Source organism: Zootoca vivipara, chromosome 7 (assembly GCF_963506605.1).
Source record: "Zootoca vivipara chromosome 7, rZooViv1.1, whole genome shotgun sequence".
NCBI classification, from domain to species: domain Eukaryota; kingdom Metazoa; phylum Chordata; class Lepidosauria; order Squamata; family Lacertidae; genus Zootoca; species Zootoca vivipara.
In genome coordinates, this window is record NC_083282.1 from 515,854 (window position 1) to 537,275 (window position 21,422).

At 48.4% G+C, this 21,422-nt stretch overlaps 2 protein-coding genes across 2 annotated transcripts in view; one reads left to right on the forward strand and one right to left on the reverse strand.

Moving 5' to 3' along the window:
• The window catches only part of PHGDH (phosphoglycerate dehydrogenase), a 13,093-nt gene extending 9,969 nt beyond the window's left edge, over positions 1–3,124 (reverse strand). Inside the window, exon 1 of the mRNA XM_035102090.2 lies at positions 2,963–3,124. Coding sequence (XP_034957981.1) covers positions 2,963–3,103 — 141 coding nt within the window. The 5' untranslated portion in view covers positions 3,104–3,124. The remainder of the gene's footprint in view (positions 1–2,962) is intronic.
• A 6,968-nt stretch (positions 3,125–10,092) lies between these two features.
• The window catches only part of LOC118078300 (myomegalin), a 117,602-nt gene continuing 106,272 nt past the window's right edge, over positions 10,093–21,422 (forward strand). The window contains exon 1 of the mRNA XM_035102110.2: positions 10,093–10,189. The gene's annotated coding sequence lies outside the window, so the exon portion shown is untranslated. The remainder of the gene's footprint in view (positions 10,190–21,422) is intronic.

Here is a 21,422-nt window from a genome sequence, read left to right on the forward strand (position 1 = left end):
GCCAAATATGGCCAGAGAAACCCCAAATGCAAATTCCTTGTGCTCTGCGATGACTGTCATGCAGGCTGCATGGGATGGCCAGCATCTGATGGCTGCCCAGATACTTCAGCAACTGCTGCCTATGGCTGCCTATCCACAGGGCTCAGCCAACAGTACATTGAACCAGGGTCTGTGCCCTCATTCTGGCTCAAACAATTCAGGGTGCTGGCTTTGATTTTGAGAGACTTTAATCCTCTGAACCCAAAGAAAACACCTCCTCCCTTGGGCCACTTACAGAGAGTCAAGTTCACTCACAAAACTATCTGGGAGCTACTTTCAGCCACACAGGATGGGCACAATGGTGCCACATAAGGCTGCCCATTCCACAAAGCCAGAATCTCGCCTTTCCAACTGGGATGGCTTTCAGTGGCATTAAGTATAGACAGTGTGTGTGTTTGTGTGTGTCTGCGCGTGCACACACAAAAATCTACTCTTGTTTGGCTTTTGCAACTTATGTTGCAAAGGAGAACATTGCCTCCCTCCTCACCAGAAAAAGCTGGAATAGGGATGAGGAAGGTGTTTTCAGCCAATGTGGCTCAAGGCAGATAGAGTGCTGAACATCAAGAGGAAAGTTAATCAAATTCTCTACTTTTAGTCTTTCAAATTCAGAAGTGTGCTGTAAAATCAGACAGGTGGAGGCAAGTTTCATTCCCATTCCACAAGAACTGAGGCTAAACCAAGCAGACATTCTGCACCCTCAGCTGTTCTAAACAAGCAAAAAAACTGGGAGAGGCAGCATTTCTTTAGCACCAGCCAACCACAATTTAATAAAACAGCAGTTTTCCATGGTGGAATCTTTTCCAGTGGTTTCACCCACAAAGCCCCTCCCTGTGAGAAATGGGAATGGGAGATTGTCTATGAATAAAGCTAAGGATCATGAAAGAGAAGTATTCAACCTGAAAACACTTTTGCCCTCCCTAACATCTGTGGTAGGGCAGCAGTGAACTATAAGGAACCAGGGGTGCAACCCTATGGGATGTTCTCCTCCAGTCCCACAGAAATGAAGGTGAGCTCCCCAAGGAAGAGGGCTTCCTGAATGAGTTCCCCCTGCATATTTTCACCTGCTCTAAATGGGTTGAGATCTGGTATATGTAGGCATCAAAACTTATAAATACCTCAAAATAGGAAATGAAAATGAAGGCAATGAAAAATGCAAGCATCCTAATTTCAGCATGTCTGAAGAGTTGTGTGCATGCGCTTGGATAAACTACCTGAACAATTACATTTTTTATTTTAGAGTTGCTTTGTATTTTATCCATGTCAAAAACTTCACACACCAAGTTTTAAGTGTTCGATATCAAAATGTCTCTTTTCTTTTCCTTTTCTTGAAATAATTTTTATTGGTTTTACAAAATAAACTCACATTTACCACATTTAAATTTTAAAATCAAACAAGATTCTTCTGAATCTTAGGACTCCCCTCCGTGGATCCTTTATAAAAGGTAAAGGGACCCCTGACCATTAGGTCCAGTCATGACCGACTGGGGTTGTGGCGTTCATCTCACGTTATTGGCCAAGGGAGCCAGTGTGGTGTAGTGGTTAAGAGCAGTAGACTCGTATTCTGGGGAACCAGGTTCGCGTCTCCGCTCCTCCACATGCAGCTGCTGGGTGACCTTGGGCTAGTCACACTTCTCTGAAGTCTCTCAGCCCCACTCACCTCACAGAGTGTTTGTTGTGGGGGAGGAGGGGAAAAGAGATTGTTAGCTGCTTTGGGACTCCTTCGGGTAGTGATAAAGCGGGATATCAAATCCAAACTACTACTCTTCTTCTTCTTCTTCAGCTTCCAGGTCATGTGGCTACCCACATCCCTGGATGGATCCTTTATCCTCTAAATCAACTGCATATTATAGTTCTTCCACATTATGGTCCTTCAAAATATCCAAAGTCTTTGTAATGTTGCAAGAATTACTAAAAGACTGCCAAAGAGCTCAAGTGACGACAGTGTAGTCTATTTTTGTCCCATTCCCTATTGAAGTTTTCTCCTCTTTCCATCGCTTTCCCCAGTCTAAATGTCTCTTCTAAAGTGAGCTGGTGTTCTACTGGACTGGAGAGTTGTAGCAAGTGTGTGAGTACCTCAGCCACAATGGAAAGCAGGCCAACACCAGGAATTTTGAAGAAGAGATGGATCAATGCCAACCCTTCCATTTCCTGGGGTTGCCAGCGCTTGTTCTGCCTTGCCCAGCTCATGCGGGAGCAACTGCATTCTCAGGCTTGGAAGAGGAACTAAAAAACCCAACAATTTCCAGAGTTCTCAAAGTGCCCTGGCGGCATGGAGGTCACTGCAAAACCTTGTTTTCTTCCAATATAGGTTTGCCATATTTTGAAGAGCAAAAAAAGAGGACACATTTGCCGATTTCCTAACTATGGATCACTAGGACGATTCTCATTTTACATACCCATGAAAAGGAGGACGTGTCCTGCAAAAGGAGGGAGGGCATGGGGCAACCCTGATATGCTAACTTGATAAACTTCTTAAAGCCCATTGTCGCCCTTATTTTCTAGAGCCCCGCTACTCCGAGCCCCTTCAAGCTCCGGAGATGCTCCTGGCTGCCGCCGCGATCCCCGAAGCCGCCGGCGGGAGCCTGCGAGGCTCGGGTCTCAACTCTGCGGCCACCAAGCCGGGGTTCCCAGGGGGCTGGAGGCGCTGTCCCCGGAGCGATCCTCCGCGTCGGCGCGCGGTTTCTCTAGGGAGCTGCCCGCCCGCCCGCCCGCCCGCCCGGGGCTGCCCTCGGACCTTCCCACGCCGCGCTCTCGGTCCACGCCGCCGCCGCCGCCCCCCACCCCACCCCCGCCGCGAGGCGCCTGTCCGTGGGCTGGCCGGCGCAGCCCTGGAGGAGCCAGCGGGGCCAAGGCGGCTCCAGGGGGCATCCCGAGGGAAGTTCGCCGGGAGGGAGGGCCAAGCCTCTCATCTCGCTGGGCTCACCCGGATCTCGGCCAGCAGCTGCTCGGGACTCAGGCCGGCCTTCTCCACCACGCCGACGCCGGCCTCCCGCAGCAGCCGCGGGCACGACGGGTCCAGGCTGTCGCTCAGCAGCACTTTCCGCAGCGGGGCGCCCGACGCCATCCTCCGATCGCCGATCGCCGATCGCTCCCTTGCTCGCTCGCTCGCTCGCGCCGCCGGGGAAGGCGAGCCTCCGCCTCGCGCCCTAAAGACGCCTCTCGCCTCGCCGCCTCCGCGCCATTGGACCGGGCCGGCCCCGCCCCGCCCCGCCCCCCGCCTCCTCCTGCCCCACCGCCCGGCCCGAGGGAAGCGCCTCCCTGCTCCAGCCCCGCCAGCGAAAGACGGAGGGAGGCCAAACTGCCAAGGGGGTCGGACTCGGGATGGAACCCGGCGGCGGGGCGACCTTGCCTTCTCTTAGGGCTGCCTTGGCCCTTTTCGCCCTCGCTCCTCCTTCTTTGTGTCGCTGCTGCCATTGTGATCTTAGCTCATTCCTTCGCTTCCCGCATCACCCAGAGAACTCCGGTTATTAATTGTCTGAGAAATGGAGGAATCAATTAAATAATCCTTTACCTAGAAACACGCCTGCAGCCCGAGTTTGCACAAATCCTGAAGCGGACATTCATGGCTCCTCCTTGCAATCCGCGTGCCACGTCAGGACTCCCCGACAGGCTTTTTCCTCGGCGCAGGAGAAGCCAAAGGGGTCTCTCCTCCGCATGTTCCCCTCACTCACCCCCAGGCAGCTTGGCCAACGGTGGGGAATGATGGGGGTTGGAGGACACGTCACGTGGCATAATTGCTTGTCCCTTCCTTGGTGTTCTGCTTAGAAATGCTGAACTCATATCTGATGTGCAACCAACTTGGTCACTTGGGCTGCAAGACGGACAGAGAATTCCTACTTAAATATATGGTACAAACTGAGCTTGGTCAGGTGCACTCAATTTAAAATGTCTGGTTGATAAGTCCCTTATTCAAGCAAACTATACTTTGCCTTCATCTGGGACCCAGGAAAAGTTGTCGGATTCTCTTCTCAACTCATGGCAGAAGCTGATACTGCAGCTGCTTCTGCTCTGTCCTGTGGGAAGGCTGGATGTCTCGTTTTTGCTGCTTGTCACCGTTGCTCCAGGGTTTGGGGGAAAGCAGGCAGTCTCTCCCTCCCGCAGTTCCAGGACCCCAGTTTGCCACTCCCACCCCAGCACCCCATTTCCCAGCAGCTTGTGCACATAGTGTAGTGTTCATCCTTCAAAGCCCTCTTTGCCCCTCCTCCTTCCCACGCCCATTTTTATTTTTTACTGCTGTGATTTGCAAAATTGCAAGAAGGTGGGTGTCCTGGTTCCTCCTGCCTCCTCAGCGCAGGCTTCCACAGCTCGCTCAATTTCTTGCTGCTCCAATATAAGACAGAAGTGTGCAATGCCTCACAGAATGACCCTTAGGACATGCCATTTAGGGAGCTGGGGATGGTAGAAGAAGTAAGAGAACTCAGGACTTGCCTCCTCCTCCTTGCAGCCTGGTCACCCCTTCACTTGGTCCAGCTGCCCAAATAATAATAATAATATTTATTTATTTATTTATTTATTTATTTATTTATTTATTCATACCACACCCCTCTGGGCAGCTTTCAACAACATAGCAAAATACAATAATTCATCAAATATTAAAAGCTTCCCTATAAATTTATAGCTGCCTCACAGTACAGGGTAGAAGCAGACAAATGCTGGAATATTAAATGTGTGCTTCTATAATAACATGCAAAAGCAGTCTTTGATATGAGCTCATATCTGATTTATGCTCAGTAGAAATGAAAAGGGAGCCAAGCCAAATCGTTTAGCGTTTGATAAGAAATGTTGCACAACCTTTCAGTCACAGAGGTTAATCACCTCCTCATGATCAATCCCTAAGATCAGGGTCAATTTCAATATCTCCAAGCTTGAGTTTCTCCTCTGGAAGTTGATCCTATAGAGAGACACCAATAATTCTCTTGAGGCCATTTTAGTCTTGCCCAAAACCCTGGCAGGGAGAGACTGGTTAAAAGAGAGAAAGTCCCACGCTGGCCTGCATAACCGGGGAAGGGCACCTCCTGAGTGAGGGCCAAATGTGGCCCATCAGGTCTCTCTGTGTGGCCCTTAGACCTCTTCGCAGGCCACACCCCTCACTTCACACACCTCTGGAGTGTTGTTTGGGGGGGGGGGTTAGAAGGGGTCCTGGTACCCTGACATGGCCTCTTGCTTTCCTGCAGGGAGGAAAGAAAGAAAGAAATGTGTGGGGAGCAACTGGCTGCCAGTATCAAAGGGAACCTTCCTGGTAATTGCTGGAGCCACTTTGGCCAGTTTGCCCAGATGGGAACAGAGCCCTTAGACTGAAAAAGCCTCCCATCCCCACCCCAAAAAAGATTAAGAAAGGCAATAATGAGCAATGGATTCCTGCTGTCCATCCATCACACACAGTTGCCCCTTTCCCACGTCTTCTGGGTTGGCCCCAGAAAAGCCTCCCAGGCTAGAGAGTCCCTGGTAGTCTGTGTTGCCTTTCCAGGGTTGCCAGAAGTACCTTGGGAAGAGCAGCACCAGTCAAGAAAAGTTTGGTGCTGAGCCTGGAAAGCTAGTGGGTGAACTGGTGGACTTTAGTGGAGAAGGAAACAGACTGCCGTGGCTCCCACTTGATGGAGAACTCAAACTCAGGTCCGGGTTTCTACTTCTACCCAAATCATTAATGCTCAGATGGCTGCAAGACATGGGCAAGACACAGCTCAAAGGCTGCACAAGGAAAAGCATTGCTGCTCATTTGACCATAGCCCAAGGCTGGTAGGAGTTGATAGTACGGTACTGTACAGCGCTTTGAGTCGAGCTATTATGTTTGCCCAGCTTCCATCAAAGAGTTCATCTCTCCTTGCCTCTCCAGCTGATAATTCAGCTTCAGCATAAAGCGTCCGGGGGTCTCATCATGTTCCTGAGAGGCAGAGAAAGGGATTCAAATCAGTCCTGAGCCTCTTACTGTTTTTTCTTTTTCCAAGGCTCCAAGGGTGTGTACACATAGCTGGCTTAAAACACAGCCAGCTCCTTCTTTTTCTCAATTCAGATTGAAGTTGGTTTGTGGGAAACACATCAAAATGCAGTATTTCATAAGAAATGAAAGGGTAGATGGGGATTTCAGCCCAAGAGTCTCCTGCACTATTGGAGGGGTTGGGGGGGGGGGGAAACAGTAAGAGGCAGCAAGTGGGGATTTCCTGCTGCAGGGAAACGCTTGACTTGTCTCTTCTTGCTGCTGTTTCACCAAAGCTCAATGCCGCAGGGCTTCTTCCTGATCTCAGACAACTTGGCCCATTTATTCGTTCTATTTTCTGTGATAGATTTGCTGGCGGATGACAGTATGTACCATGTTGGGAGCTGAGCCGAAGAATGAAGTGCTGTGAAAGTGTCGCCTGAGTGGCTATAGGGGCACTTCAGTTGAATACAATCTGATCACTACTTAGGCACATCTCACTTGTGCACATTCAGTTTTACATGCCTGGCAAACAAAATTAAACATGGGACAAGCAAAAAAGACTTTGGCATTCCTACATGCCCTAGAACCCAGTGTGTTTTGACTATATGCATTTTTTACTTTAGGCGCGATCCCTAGAACGTGACCCTCCCCCCCATCAGCTGTGGGCTCATTGTGCTGCATCTGCAGAGGCTGAGTTCTGCCAGATTCTCGGAGGAAGGGAGATGTAAGACTGGGTTTCCCAGAGGGATTGAGAGCATCGCAGCAGATAATACAAAGCAAATAAACAAGGAACGGCATTTTGCATGGGCAGGTGTAGCAATGCTGCTCACTGAGTTTCAAAGCATTCAGCCTAAAGAGAAGTAACTGCCACTGGTAAGCCCTGGGAAGGTGAGGGCTCGCCGCCTTTTTAAAAATGCTGTGTAAGGGGGCAACCTAAAGGTAATGGCATGTTCTGTTACTTGGGGGAAGGACCACTGCAGCTCAGCAAACATTGGCAGCTGCTACAGATGAATGTGATGACGATAGAGTCAGGAGAAAGTCCAAGGTAACTGCAAACAGACAGTGGGACAAAGCTCAGCCTCAAACAAGCATGTTTTCATCTGGCTTCAGTTCTTCACACACACACACACACACACACACACACAGGCCATAGGTCAAGTTCCCTGTCAACTTATCCAGTGGGTTATTCTCTGGTAGGTTCCACATCAAGCACAGGGCATCGAAAAGGGCACAAGCCACAGGCAAGTTCCCATGCCGTCTCCCCAATTAAATCAATGGAGGCTGCAGAAGAGGTGAGGCAGCACAGGGCTGTTGAAGAACATCTAAGTGTCACTTACTCTCTACCATAGAGAAGCAATTAATGCTAACCAAGTAGGTTATGTTGTAGCTTGGCTCGTTTTCTCATAAAAATGTTCTCTTCTGAACTCTAGCAGACTCCTCATGCAACTGAGTCTCATGGGGTGGTCAGGCAGAACATTGAGTAGCTTCTGAAATCTTTGAGCTTCTCACCTCTTCCGAGGGCCTTGGCACTCCAGGAAATATCCATGGTTTCCACCTCCCATTTGGCTTTTCCCACAGTGCCCCAGTGCTACACTAGGACGGGGGGGGGGCATTGTTTTTCTGTGCCACGGCTGCAGGTTAAAGAAAATCTCAAACTATATTGATCCTTGTTTTAAAAATATTTTTGAAAAGTTTCCAGGCCACAAAGGAGTGCTGGAGAACGGGTGCCTGGGAGGTGTTTGTGATCCCCACCCCTGGAGTGCAGGCCCACAGCTACCCACATAGGAGGAGAGCCACGGTGGGCTCTTTGCTGAAGGCTCCCTCCCAATCCAGAGCCTACCCTCTCACTCTTCAGTACTCACCCATGGGATTTTTATCTCCCCTCCTGATCTCAATTGGTGGGGAAACATCACTAGCCTATGGCATTCTGCACTAGCAGAAGACTCAAAGGCAGCCCCATAGAGTCCATCCATAATCATTCCTTCTGATTTCTTTTTTAATGCATTACTGTGCTTGTACTTTATCTGTTGTGAACCACATTGACTGTACTCTATACATAAAGTTGAAATATCAATTAATAAATTAAACCTTGACATAAAATAGAATATTTGAAACAGGGTAGTAACTAAGGGACAGAGACAGACAGACAGAGAGAGAGTTGGAATATGGCCTCCTTTGCCTCTAACATTGTGCATGTCCTTCAGTAGATGTCGTGGTTTGCCTTGAATTTTCCATGTGACAAATATTGTTAGCCAGAGAACAAAAATATTATGAGTCGGAATCTAAAATGTTTATTAATCTTATTACAAAGTTTTTATTATAAAATAGCCCAATTCTGAACATGTTTGCTTACATAACAGAATTAGCCGCTAGGTGGCAGTAAAGGTTTAGTTTAGGAGAAGCAGGAGAGGGATTTGCCGTCATCCTTCGAGAGACAATGGGGACAGGGGACCCGTTCCGGGGTGTGGCTGCTGTGGCTGCGGACAGCTTCTAGAAGCTGTGTGCAGAATGGGGATCCAAGGTGGGCAAACTGTCGCAGAAGGAGCACAAGGTGTCCCCCACCAGAGGCCCTACCCCTCCGCTAACTCCCCAGATACACCCCAGATACGGCTTTAACATCTCCAGTTCCAGTCCCCAGCATCGCCTGCTAAATAATCCCAGGCTATACTGGGACGACAGAGGACAAGATGGTTGGACAGTGTTCTCGAAGCTACGAACATGAGTTTGACCCAACTGCGGGAGGCAGTGCAAGACAGGAGTGCCTGGCATGCTCTGGTCCATGGGGTCACGAAGAGTCGGACACGACTAAACAACAACATACTGGGAAAGGTTTAGAATGCTCAGAATAGTGACATGGAGGAACGTGGGATGCGAATCCAAGACACTGCGATGCAAAGAGAAGGACCACCATCTACTAAGCCACATCTCCAATGCCTCCAGGGGCTGCCCACTCCACTTTGCCACCTGAAGTGAAACAGGAATGTGCTGGAACTTGGTGACTTGCCACTCATCTTCTCACAACAATGCTGCATTGGGGGGGGGGTGTTCTAGTGGCAGCAGAAGCAGTGGGGCAGCCAGGGGGCACTTGGCTGACTAGCAGTACATGTGAAAAGGACCTTGGGGTCTTGGTGGACCACAAGCTCAACATGAGTCAACCGTGTGATGCAGCAGCAAAAAAGCTAATGCTCTTCTAGGCTGCATCCACAGAAATCGAGTGTCCAGATCAAGGGAAGTCTTAGTCCCATTCTACATTCTATTCTGCCTTGGTCAGGCCACACCTGGAATACAATACTGAGTCTGATTCTGGATGCCACAATTTAAGAAGGATCTTACATGGGTGTTGCCAGGATGTATGTTGGGAGGGGGCAGAACCAAGTTATCTGCGACAGAATTGTTCAGTTAATTAAATATTTTTTATTTATTTACTTGATGGGGGGCAGCTGCCCCCCCCCCCACACCCATGGATGTTGACAAGCTGGAACTATGTAGAGAAGGGCGACCAAGATGATCAAGCCTGATGAGGAACGGTTGAAGGAGCTGGATATGTTTAGCCTGGAGGAGACTGAGAGGGAAGGACTCAAACCAATGGCTTCAAGTTACCAGAAAGGAGATTCCAACTAAACATCAGGAAGAACTTTCTGTCTGCAAGTGGGATGGAAGGTGGTGGACTCTCCTTCCTTGGAGGTTTTGAAGCAGAGGTTGGATGGCCATCCATCAGGCATGCCTTAGCTGAGATTCCGGCATCGCAGGGGGTTGGACTAGATGACCCTTGGGGGTCGCTTCCAATTCTACCATTCTCTGATGCCATGATTCTACCACAGACAAATGTGCTGGCAAGCTTCTATACCAGCAGTGGCTGTAGATGTAAAATGGTTATATTTTACTTCACAGGTGGGAAATCGGAATAAATGTACTACCAAAAACAAAAACCATAAATGTTGTTTGTTTGTATTTTCATGCTCTCACGTGGCTGCTGCAAAACCTTGTGTGCTTGCGCACAGGAAACTCCTGTCTGGAGGCGACCTACGGATGCTGCACAAGGCGGACCTGGCCAACGTCAGGACGGTTTTCTGCTCCTGGTCCGAAGGTTTGCTCTGTCTCTTGCAAGAGATGCGATCCTTTTAGCGGTCCTCCTTGCTGCCTCTCAGGCCCTTCCTTCCTTCCGCGGCTGCGCTCGTGTCAGCTGGAGGCGGCTCCGGGAGCGCGCGGCCCGGCGGCGAGCAGAGGGAGCAGGTACGCGCCGTCGGTGGCGGGGAGGCGGCGGGGGTCGCGGCGGGCAGGAGGGGGCCTGGGGGCGAGCCGGGCCTCGGCCGGCGGGCAGCGGGCCAGACAGCGCTGCCCCGGGGCCGGGGTCCTTGGGCAAGGGCAGAGGGCGGGCGGGCGGGCGCCCTTGGGAGGAGTCCTTGGGCAGCCTCGGCATGGCGCCGCCCGGAGGGTCGTGTGGTACAGTGGACATTGCCAGCGGCACTCCCCCCCCTCCCGCCGCCGCCGCCGCTTCTTCTGGGGCTGCTGGGCGCTGCGCGCTCCCTTTCCGCGCCCGGGGGATCCCGAGAGGGGCGCGCAGGGATTGTGGCCTTTTCTCCACGAGCTCCTCTTGCACAGCCAGATGCTTGCTGGGTTCGGGTGGAAGAATTCGCCCACATCCCGGCCAGTTCACTGCACAATGGAGGTGGACTGCAGGCTCTTCTACAAAAAATAAATAAACAAACCCCTTCCCCTCATAATCAGACTTTTTGCAGGAAGGAGATGGACGAGAAAATGCACTGGAAAGCCCTCTGGTGGCAGGAGGGGCTCGGGGGGCTCGGGGGGGCGGAAGGAAACCCAATTACAAAAATGGACCTCCTTTGGATTGTCGCACCTCATAGGTTCCTCTTGTGGCAGGAGGGGGCCTGTGGGGAGGCGATACGAAGAAGGTGGGAAATAATGATGATTTTAAAGATTAAGAAGTGGAATTAAGAATAAGAAACCCGCTATAACTATATTAGGAAATTATGAAAACCAGGAAGAAGGGATCTGAGGAAGTCACAAATATAATGTTTAAGAAAGTAAGATATTGATATTTTTTATTGTTTGTCTGTTTGTGTGTTATGTTGGAGAATTATATATGAACAGCTGGGGGAAAACCTACCCCAATCTCTCCTTGATCTTGGGGCCTCTTGGTGGCAGGGGGGGTCCGGGGGCCAGGGGGGGAGGACAAACCCGGCTTTAAAATGGACTACCTTCGACTCTCAACACTCGCAGGACCTACTTTGGCAGAAGGGGACTTGTGGGGGGAGGGGGGGAAGGTGGATGGATATGTTTGTTTCTTCTTTATGTTCTGTCTTTTTTGTGTTATTAATAAAACCAATAAAAATTTTTTTTAAAAAAAGGAAAGTGCAGGGTAATAGTTGCTCAAGGCAGGATCTGACCTCCCTGCAAACAAATCAGAATGTTGTTGGCATCTGTCTGTCTGGAGAGACAAGGGAGTGTGGCCTCCCTGGGGTGGAAGCCTGGGGACAGTTTCTGGAGGTTCTGGGCTACCCAGAGGCAAGACCCCCCCCCCCAGCCTCTGAAAGCAGAGCAAGACATTTGGCGCCAGGTTGACTGCAAGGGTTGCTGGAAGGAGGCTGCAGGGTTTACTCCTGAGTCTTTTCTTCTCCTGGAGAGGTTTAAGGTCAGTGTTTTCCTTCGCCTAGATGGGCTCCCTTCCCAGGGTGACAAGCCCCATCTGCCCCACACTTGCAGAAACCACCTTCTTGACCATTGGGTCCACTCTTGGCCTTCATGGAAATCCCTAACTCACCAAGGGTTTTAAACCCACCAACTCCCCTCAACTGCTTCAGCTGGGTAGTCAATGTCATTTCCGGGAGGGGGGGGTTGCACTGTCTTGTGCTGACAGCTTCTAGGAACCACCCGTGAGAGTTGAGTGCTGGGTGGACAAACTCTCTGCAAACTTTGTGCAAACAAATCAGACCAGTGCTTGGAGGCCTTGATGTCCTGGATGTGGGCAATAGGTTGAAGCTGAATCCTGAAAAGATGGAGGTCTTTTGTGTCCCAAGTTCTCATGTCCAGGAGGTGGAGAGACATCCGGTCATGGACACGGTTGTACTCCCTTCCCTTGGATGGAACAGATCCACAGCTTTGGGATGTTGCTGGATTCAGCTGGTGGCCTTGGTGACTAGGAGAGCCTTTTTCGAGCTCTGACTGCTTCACCATCTCTTGCCCCTTTTAGAAAGACGTGGCTGTGCAGACTCCATGCTCTGGTAACTTCCAGAATAGATTGTTGCCATGCTCTATACAAGAAAGGAAGAACTTTCTGGTGGTCCTGTTTGGCAGTGGGGTGGTCTCCCTCGAGAGGTTGTGGGCTCTCCTTCCTTGGAGAATATGCAGAGGTTGGATGACCATCTGTCAGGGATGCTGTAGCTGAGATGCATCACAGAGGGCTGGACCAGATGAGCTGCTTGGGATCCCCTCCCACATTACAATTCTATGATTCTATGACTCCTTTCCACTTATACCCCACCTTTCCTCCAAAGTGCTCAAGGTGGCGCTCCTGGTTCCCCATTTCCCATGTTATCCTCACAACGACCCTGTGAGGTAGGTGAGGCTGAGAGACAATGACTGGCCAAAGGCCTCACTTGAGGGCCAAGCCATGGCTTTTACCCTGTTCTCCCAGTTCCAATTAATGTCCCACAATGTTATTCCATATTCTGGAAAGTAGGTCTAGAAGTGAAGTAGCAGGAAGACCTTTTCTCATAGCTCTGGACGTTTGTGGAAACCCTTGATAATAGTTCTGGGTGGCAAATTTCCCCTTTCCACCACCTCTGCCTATGAGACCTCCTAGTTGCCCTACCAGGTCCAGCATCCACCAGCTGCCGCTGTTATTTCCCCTTTCAAGCCAGAAGGGAGCCTGGTAGCGGAGCTCTTTTCAAGAAGGAAAGGGTTAAGCAACCCTGCCCTCATGGTCCCTCCCCCCCCCCATTTTCAGGGAGACTGATTCACTTAGCTTCTCCCATGGAGCAGCTATTTTGTGCCACCCCAGTCACTTTCGGAGGATGCGACTTCACTAATGGTCTTCTGCCCTTTGAAATCTCACTTAGCCTGTAATGCTTCTGAGGTTCAGGTCTGGACCACTCACAGGAGCCATAAATGCAGCTGAGACTGAGAAGAGCACCTTCCCCAGAGCCCAGAGGAGCAGCTGTCTCTCTGCAGAGGACAAGAGGGCCGGGAAAGAGCAGCAGCATGCTTCCTCTGGTTTTTTTTTTAAGGATCCTCTCCACACTGGGGCAGCAGCCTTTAAAGCTGAATCTACCAGCAGCTGAATAATTCAGCTTGCTCACCCAGGGCTTTCTGTGATGTTAAAGCCCCTTGGCCAGTCAGTGCCCAGGCATTTGGGCTTCGATAAAGCAGGAAGAGTCTTTTTCTTATTTCCCTGCCTTGGGGCTGCTGACTGACTCCAGGGTGCCAGTCCTGCCAGGCAGTCACTGGGGAGGCTTTGGCTTATGCAGGCAACACTTCCTTCCCTTCCAGGCTGCATAGCTGTGTGTGTTGAAGCTGAAGGGGGCAGTTGGTGCTTCAGGCTTCCCTCCCGCTTAGTCTCTTGCAAAGGGAGGGCCTCACGGTGAGCCAGGCAGGTCTGGCTAGAAGCCCTTTCTTTCTCCATTGTCTTCTTCCTGGCTCATCACAAAGGGGGCTGGCAGAAGGGGTAAGTAGGGCTTTCTCCATTTGTGCTAATAGACCTTGGTGTGCTTTGAAGGGTTCCCTGCAGGCAGTGAGTGGGCATCTCTTACTCGGTTTGCACAACTCTCTTCCCTTGTGGGCCTGAGCTGCTGGCGCTGTGACTCTAAATGCCTGACAGTCACAGAAGAACATCTGCAAAAGAGGCTCCTTGGGACATCTGGCTTGTCCTCTTTCTTGCCCTGGCACAGCCCATCCCTAGGAAAGGCCCCCTGGAACATGGGTGTAGACAGGGGGGGGCAGGAGGGGGCAGCTGCCCCCCCCTAGAAGCAAAAAATTATTGTATTTTACAGACCATAACCAATACTTTGCCCCTCCAAAAACTGAAGTGGAAAGGGCTTTGCTTTAGCAAGAGCAGCTCTCCACTTGCTGGGGGCGGGAACACAGCTGTAACAAAAACACATCAAATAAATAAAGCAAAGTGGCTACCAGTACTTAAGCAGTTAAGACAATGGAGTTAAATATCCCTTCAGGCAAGGTCCACCCTATTCACCCTATTGTTATTCAGTGGGAGTTGTTAATGGGCATTCAGGGATCGCATTAACAGTTCTATTGGCGATTTAATGAGGGTGCAGAGGATTCAATTTGACTAAGGTGGCCCTGCAAGGCTAAAAGGAAGTGAATAAGAAGGGGGGGGGCTGTAGCTTTGATAGACACAGTGATGTTTATAAAAAGCATTGGTGTTCCAGTCTGCCCCTCCTCCTGCATCTATATACTGTAAATCAGGGGTGGCCACCTCCCAAGAGACTCTGATCTACTCACAGAGTTAAAAACTGGGAGTGATCTACCCCCTTTTGGGGGGTTCAGGTCAAAGCTGTTGAGTTTTTTTAAGGAAGGGAAGCCCTGTTTTGGGGTGTTTAGGTCAAACTTGTTGAGCTTCTTTTAGGAGGGAGGGAGGGAGGCCCATTTTTGTTTAGGGCTTCAGGTCATAGTTCAGCTTTTTTTAGGGAGGAGGAAAAATTTGGGTGAGCTTTTTTTAGGGGTGCCAGTGATCTAGCAGTGATCTACCACAGACATCCAGTGATCTACTGATAGATCACAATCTACCTGTTGGACGTGCCTGCTGTAAATCAAGCAGAGAGAAAGCTGCTTACAAGGCTCCTGTACAGGTGTACCGGTATCTTCCTCTTGCTGCAGAGTTCTAGCATCACAGCGTCACCCAGAGGCACCCACAAATGTGAGTTATCCCTCTCTCTATTTCTTCCTTCCTTTCCTCCCTCTTCCATCCTCAATAAAATACTGGGGGGGGGCAGATAAGCCCCACATAGAAAGCCCATCAACATGGGGGGGGAGGACTCTTTAAAATACAGTATTTACCAGTAATTTCTTTTGGGGGGGGGGAGGCACCTAGGCCTCTAGGAGTTGGCTGCTATGCCTAGGACAATTCAAGAAAGCAGAATCATGCATATGCTATGGTAATATATCAATAGAATCATGGAATTGTAGTCGGAAGGGACCACAAGGGTCATCTAGTCCAACCCCCTGCAATGCAGGAATTTTTCCCCAATGTGGGGCTTGAACCCACAACATGGTTGAAATATTATGCTGATATGCAGCAACGCCTCGGAGCCATCGAGACTGCGGCCCTGTCTTGCCTCGCCCTCGCCTGCCCTGCCACCCCCTCTCCCCTGCCCGACCCTCCCATCCTCTTGCTGCAGAGTTCCAGCTTCACAGCATCACCCAGAGGCACCCACAAATATGAGGTATCCCTCTCTCTATTATTCCTTCCTTCCCTCCCTCTTCCATCCTTAATAAAATACTGGGGGGGGGCAGATAAGCCCCACATAGAAAGCCCATCAAAATGGGGGGGTGACTCTTTCAAATACGGTATTTACCAGTAATTGGGGGGGGGGGAGAGGCACCTAGGCTTCTAGGATTTGGCTGCTATGCCTAGGAGTAGGACAATTCAAGAAAGCAGAATGATGCATATGCTATGGTAATATATCAATGGAATCATAGAATTGTAGTCGGAAGGGACCACAAGGGTCATCTAGTCCAACCCCCTGCAATGCAGGATTTTTCCCCCAAGGTGGGGCTTGAACCCACAACATGGTTGAAATATTATGCTGATATGCAGCAACGCCTCGGAGCTGTCGTGACTGCGGCCGTGCCTTCCCTTGCCCTCACCCGCCCTGCCACCCCCTCTCGCCTGCCCGACCCTCCCGTCCTCTTGCTGCAGAGTTCCAGCATCACAGCGTCACCCAGAGGCACCCACAAATATGAGTTATCCCTCTCTCTATTTCTTCCTTCCTTCCCTCCCTCTTCCATTCTTAATAAAATATGGGGGGGGGGCAGATAAGCCCCACATAGAAAGCCCATCAACATGGGGGGGATGACTCTCACATACGGTATTTACTAGTATTTGGGGGGGGAGGCACCTAGGCCTCTAGGAGTTGGCTGCTATGCCTAGGAGTAGGACAATTCAAGAAAGCAGAATGATGCATATGCTATGGCAATATATCAATATAATCATAGAATTGTAGTCGGAAGGGACCACAAGGGTCATCTAGTCCAACCCCCTGCAATGCAGGAATTTTTTCCTAAGGTGGAGCTTGAACCCACAACATGGTTGAAATATTATGCTGATATGCAGCAACGCCTCGGAGCTGTCGTGACTGCGGCCGTGCCTTGCCTTGCCCTCGCCCACCCTGTCACCCCCTCTTGCCTGCCCGACCCTCCCGTCCTCTCCAGCCAAGCAGGGTAGCCGCCGCCGTTGCCAGCCCCAGAAGCACAAGGTGGCCGCTGCCGCCAAAACGATGTCGTCAGGCCAGCTGGCCCTGTAGCCCCGCCCACGTTCCCACTTTGTGGCCCCGCCCCTGAATGATCATGGCTTGCCCCCCCCCTAGTTTTGATCCTGGCTACGCCCTTGCCCTGGAAACAGCTGGCAGGGAGCATCCAGGGAAGGGTTGCACCCCAGAGAGGGGGGGGGAGCTGGGCTGGGCTCTGCTGGAGACGGGCCTTTTGCTGGAGGATGAGGAGGCGCCAGGGCCAGGCTATTCCTTGGACCCAAGTGAAGGAACCCAGCTGTAGGCAAGGGGTTTCTTCCAGGGGTGCTTTCTCCATTTCTTCAGGGAAAAAGATTCAGCTTATTCGTGACCCTGCAAAAACATTCACCTGTGAAGCAGGGGCCCATTCAGTGACCCCCAAGGACAGGAAGGCTGCTTGGATGCTGCTTAGCACTCTCAGCTGTTCTAATTTTTGTTTTCTGTGCTTTATCCATTGTTTTTAGTATGGTATATATATTGTTGTGAGGTGTCTTGTAGACATTTAAGTGGAAAACATACCAACAAATGAAAAAAGAGTGCACAAGTTGGCTGCATTATTGTCAAATTCAAAATTTATTTAATAAGCATAAAAATGGCTTTTTAGAAGATAAATCAAAAATACAAGAATTACTGATTGAAAATATGAGTAAATCATTGTCAAAATTATATAAATACCTGCTCGAATGGGAACTTAAAGATGAAGTCATTAAAACCACGATGATACGATGGGCCCAAGACATAGGGAGACCTATTTATAGCGAACAGTGGGAGAGGCTATGGAAAGAAGGATTAAGATTCACAGCATGTACAGGAATAAAAGAAAACATATTAAAATTAGTTCATAGATGGCATTTAACCCCAGTGAAAATCGCTAAAATGTATAAAAGTAACTCAAACAAATGTTGGAAGTGCAAAGTCGAGGTCGGTAGCTATTACCACTGCTGGTGGCAATGCGCTAAAATTTATGAATTCTGGAATGCGGTGTATGAAAAACTAAAAAAGATGTTGAAGATGATGTTTAAAAAGAAACAGGAGCTGTTTTTATTAAGTATAGTCCCTGAAAACATCCTTGAAATTAAAAGAAATATATTGTTATATGGTAGCGCAGCAGCTAGATTACTTATAGCTAAGAATTGGAAGGGGGAGAAAATGCCAACAATTTTTGAATGGCAGGAGAAATTGGTAGAGTTCATGAACTTGGCCAAGATGACGGCAGCAATTAGAAATATTCTTAAAGAAAAATATATAATGGAATGGAAATTGGTGGAGGATTATTTGATTAAAGAAAATTTTAATATTAATCTGGTGATTTGCTTAAGCTAAAGGAGGAGTAAGGGATTATAGAAAATGAGATAAAAAAATAGAGAGATAGATATTGGAGTTAATGTAAATAAGAAGAATAGTTTTAGAGTAAGAATTTGGTAATAAAGCAAAGCAAGATTAGAAGAAAGTAAGAAAATGGAAGTTATGTATGAGTGATGGGAGTCAATTTTTAATTTGTATGTTTATTGTGTTGATTGTAATGGTTGGTTTTTGGTTTTTTTCTGATTTATGTTATTACATGTTATGAAATATTATTTTGCGTATGATCTTGTGTTTGTTTGTATTTTTCCTTTGTAAATCATGAGTTTTTTGTATTCTTTTGTATTTTTGTCTGTATTACTTTCTTTTCTTATAATTTTGTACTATTTTGAAGAGTGGAAATAAAGTTTCTTTTAATAAAAAAAAGAAAAAGAAAAAGAAAGAAAGAAAAGAAAATGCTAAAATAATAATTAAATACTGTTCATATGGCAGGCAGCATTTTCTCAAGTAAATTGTAAAGGATCTTCATTTTATGTGTCATAAGCTTTAAATCCTTCTTGGCAACTTTTTTGCTGAGCTGTTTAGCCTCCATGCTATATTTATGTATTTGATTCTCATCTATAAGTAATAAATCAGTCTTGTTCTTTTTCACTTTAATTTAATCTTATCTTATCGTCATTCCATTTCTTCATTCTAAGATAAATAAGATTTATTTTGCCTGTCATTAAAAGTGATTGTCAGCTCCACCTCCTGCCTATTTTATATTTTATAACAACTTTGATATGCGTTGGCTCCTCCTTTATTAAAGTGATTCATTCATGAAAACATGGTATGGCATCAAAATTGGGACTGACCCAGTAAAGTCTGATGGGGTTATATTTGGAACCGGGGTGGGGGGTGGGGTGGCGGTGGTGTTGGTTATTGTTCTCGTGTGCAAAGGAGGAGGAGATCTGGGCCTTGTGCTTAGAACAGTTGCCAGTATATAAAAGAGGGGTTTGGGGCAGGTGTATAACAAGCCACACCATCCCAAATTCCCCCTTCAACTGGTAAAAACCTCTTTATTATTTATGTTTGGTTATCCTGTAGGTTATTTGTATTTCTTCTGTGTGGTTTTTCAAAAGGGTCACATTTTCTCCAGGATGTTGCAGGTGTTTCAAAACGGTGATAAAAGAAACTTAGCTGCAGTAGATATCAAAGATTGGGAGGGGTGTCTGTGTCTAGGAAGCTGTTTGCAGCCCCTGCAAAAGTTGTTTCAGAAAATGGAAGTATTGTCCAAATAAAGAGAACAAAAAGGAGTAGAAACTTTGCTCTCCCAAAAGTTGAAAATAAGGGGTGCATTTTAAAATATATATATTAAGTATATAGAACAAACCTTTGCTGAAGAAGAATCAGCATGGCTTCTGCTGACCATTAGGTCCAGTTGTGGACGACTTTGGGGTTGCGGCGTTCATCTCGCTCTATAGGCCAAGGGAGCCGGCATACAGCTTCCAGGTCATGTGACCAGCATGACTAAGCCGCTTATGGCAAACCAGATCAGCACCCGGAAACACCGTTTACCTCCCCGCTGTAGCGGTACCTATTTATCTACTTGCACTTTGACGCGCTTTCGAACTGCTAGGTGGGCAGGAGCAGGGACCGAGCAACAGGAGTTCACCCCGTCGTGGGGATTCAAACCCCCCAACCTTCTGATCGGCAAGCCCTAGGCTCTGTGCAGGTTAAATAGAGGAAATAGAAGGTAGGAATAAATGGGCAATTTTCCCAAAGAAGGGAAGTGGCCAGAGGGTCATGGTGAGAGGTGCTGTTACCCATTCCTGGGAATGTGCTTGTGCCTTATATGTAGGAAGGGAATACAGGATGTGTGCTGGGAAGGGTGATGTCATTCTGGCATTCTGCCATTGCCACATGTCCATTGGTGTGTTCCATAGATGGCTAATAGATGGTTGGTATGCAGGGACCTTGTCGTCACGAAGGGACTCTCTGTTGTCTTTGCTACATTTGTTTGGTTTCTGCAGCCACTGAGGTGATGGCTCTGCCACTAGTTGGCCATAGGGTGGCATCTGTGTGGGGCTGATGTTAGTCCTGACATCATGGCTTGTAGCAGAAGGATAGGATTGGTCTTCCTGATACTTGGAAAAGAGGGCAGCTCTGCACAAGAATTTCAGAGGATGTGAGAAAGATGAAAAGGAAAGCCTCTTTGTACACAATAAAGCCCTCAATGATTCTTCATTTTCATATTACCTCTGTGCTTTCCTGTAACGTCTAATATTTTTAAAGTATTGAAATACACATAATTCCAGATTCTGCATCAAAACAAAAAAAATTAGTTACAGGTAGGTAGCCATGTTGGTCTGCCGTAGTCAAAACAAAATGTAAAAAATCCTTCCAGTAGCAGCTTAGAGACCAACTAAGTTTGTTATTGGTATGAGCTTTCGTGTGCATGCACACTTCTTCAGGTATCTTCAGGTATCTGAAATTGTGAAAGTCAACATATCACTACTGTATTTGTGTAATGTATCACAGTTGCAGTGGGTGTGCTTTATGGAGCTCTCCCCTAACAGTCAGCCTTCCTGACTTCTTTGTTCATGCCAACTCAGTAGTTTAACTTCCTCTGCATTCAGAAGAAGGAGTCCTTCTACCCTCCGTCACCTTGCGATAAGGGAAGCCTGGCCATTGGGTTGCACAGAGTCATCTAGAAAAGGGTGAAGTATTCAGCCCATGGTTTAAGGCAGTGATGGCGAACCTATGACATGCGTGTCAGACGTGACACGCAGAGCCCTCACTGCTGGCACGCACCCCATTGGCCCATTCACACTGTTGTTGTTGGTTTTTCCCCACCCACCCCCATTTGTTCTCCTGCTCCTACAGCTTGTCTCAGCTGTTAAAACCCAGAGATTGGTTTTTAACCCTTTCTGTGCTGTTTTTTTGGCGCTTTGGCAGACTATGTCGGTGCTGCATGTTAGTTCCAGCGAAGGTATTATTTGTCATTTATTTCTGTTCTCTTTCCCCCCCAAAAAAGCGCAGCAACTTTTGCACACACACACCCAAAAAAACCTCCAAAACTTTGGTCAGCAGCTCCCCCCCCCCAAAAAAAGCTCAACAACTCTGGGCACTTTGTGATAAATAATAGGTTTTTGGTTTGGTTAGGTTAAATAATTAGTTTTTGGTTTATTAAATACAGTTATATATTACAATTATACATTTTTGTTATTTAAACTATAAATATCGCAAAATTATGGTTTTTTTCTTGAAGTGACACACCACCCGAGTTATGCTCGGTTTTTTGGCGAATTTTGACACACCAAGCTCAAAAGGTTGCCCATCACTGGTTTAAGGGCTTCTTCCTGCCCTGCTTCACAAGATATGTCCCTATTGATTGCAACCCAACCTCATTGGCCCATCTCTCCCCAGGGATGACTGCATTTCTCCTGCTTCCTTGGCAGCTCAAAGCTCTTCTGTGAAAAGCAGGGAATTTGAGCATCTAATGGAGCAAAATTGATTCGACAGAAGGGGCATCCACTTTCATCCTGACTTTCTCATCTGACTGCTGACCTCTCCCCTTTTGGCAGCCATTGACAGGCAGTAGGAACTCCGAGCGAGGCGGGCGGCGGCTCAAGAGAGCGTTAGCTTTTTCCTCAGTGAGGGCGAACCTCCTGACTTGCCAGCGGCAGGACGCAACGCCAGGG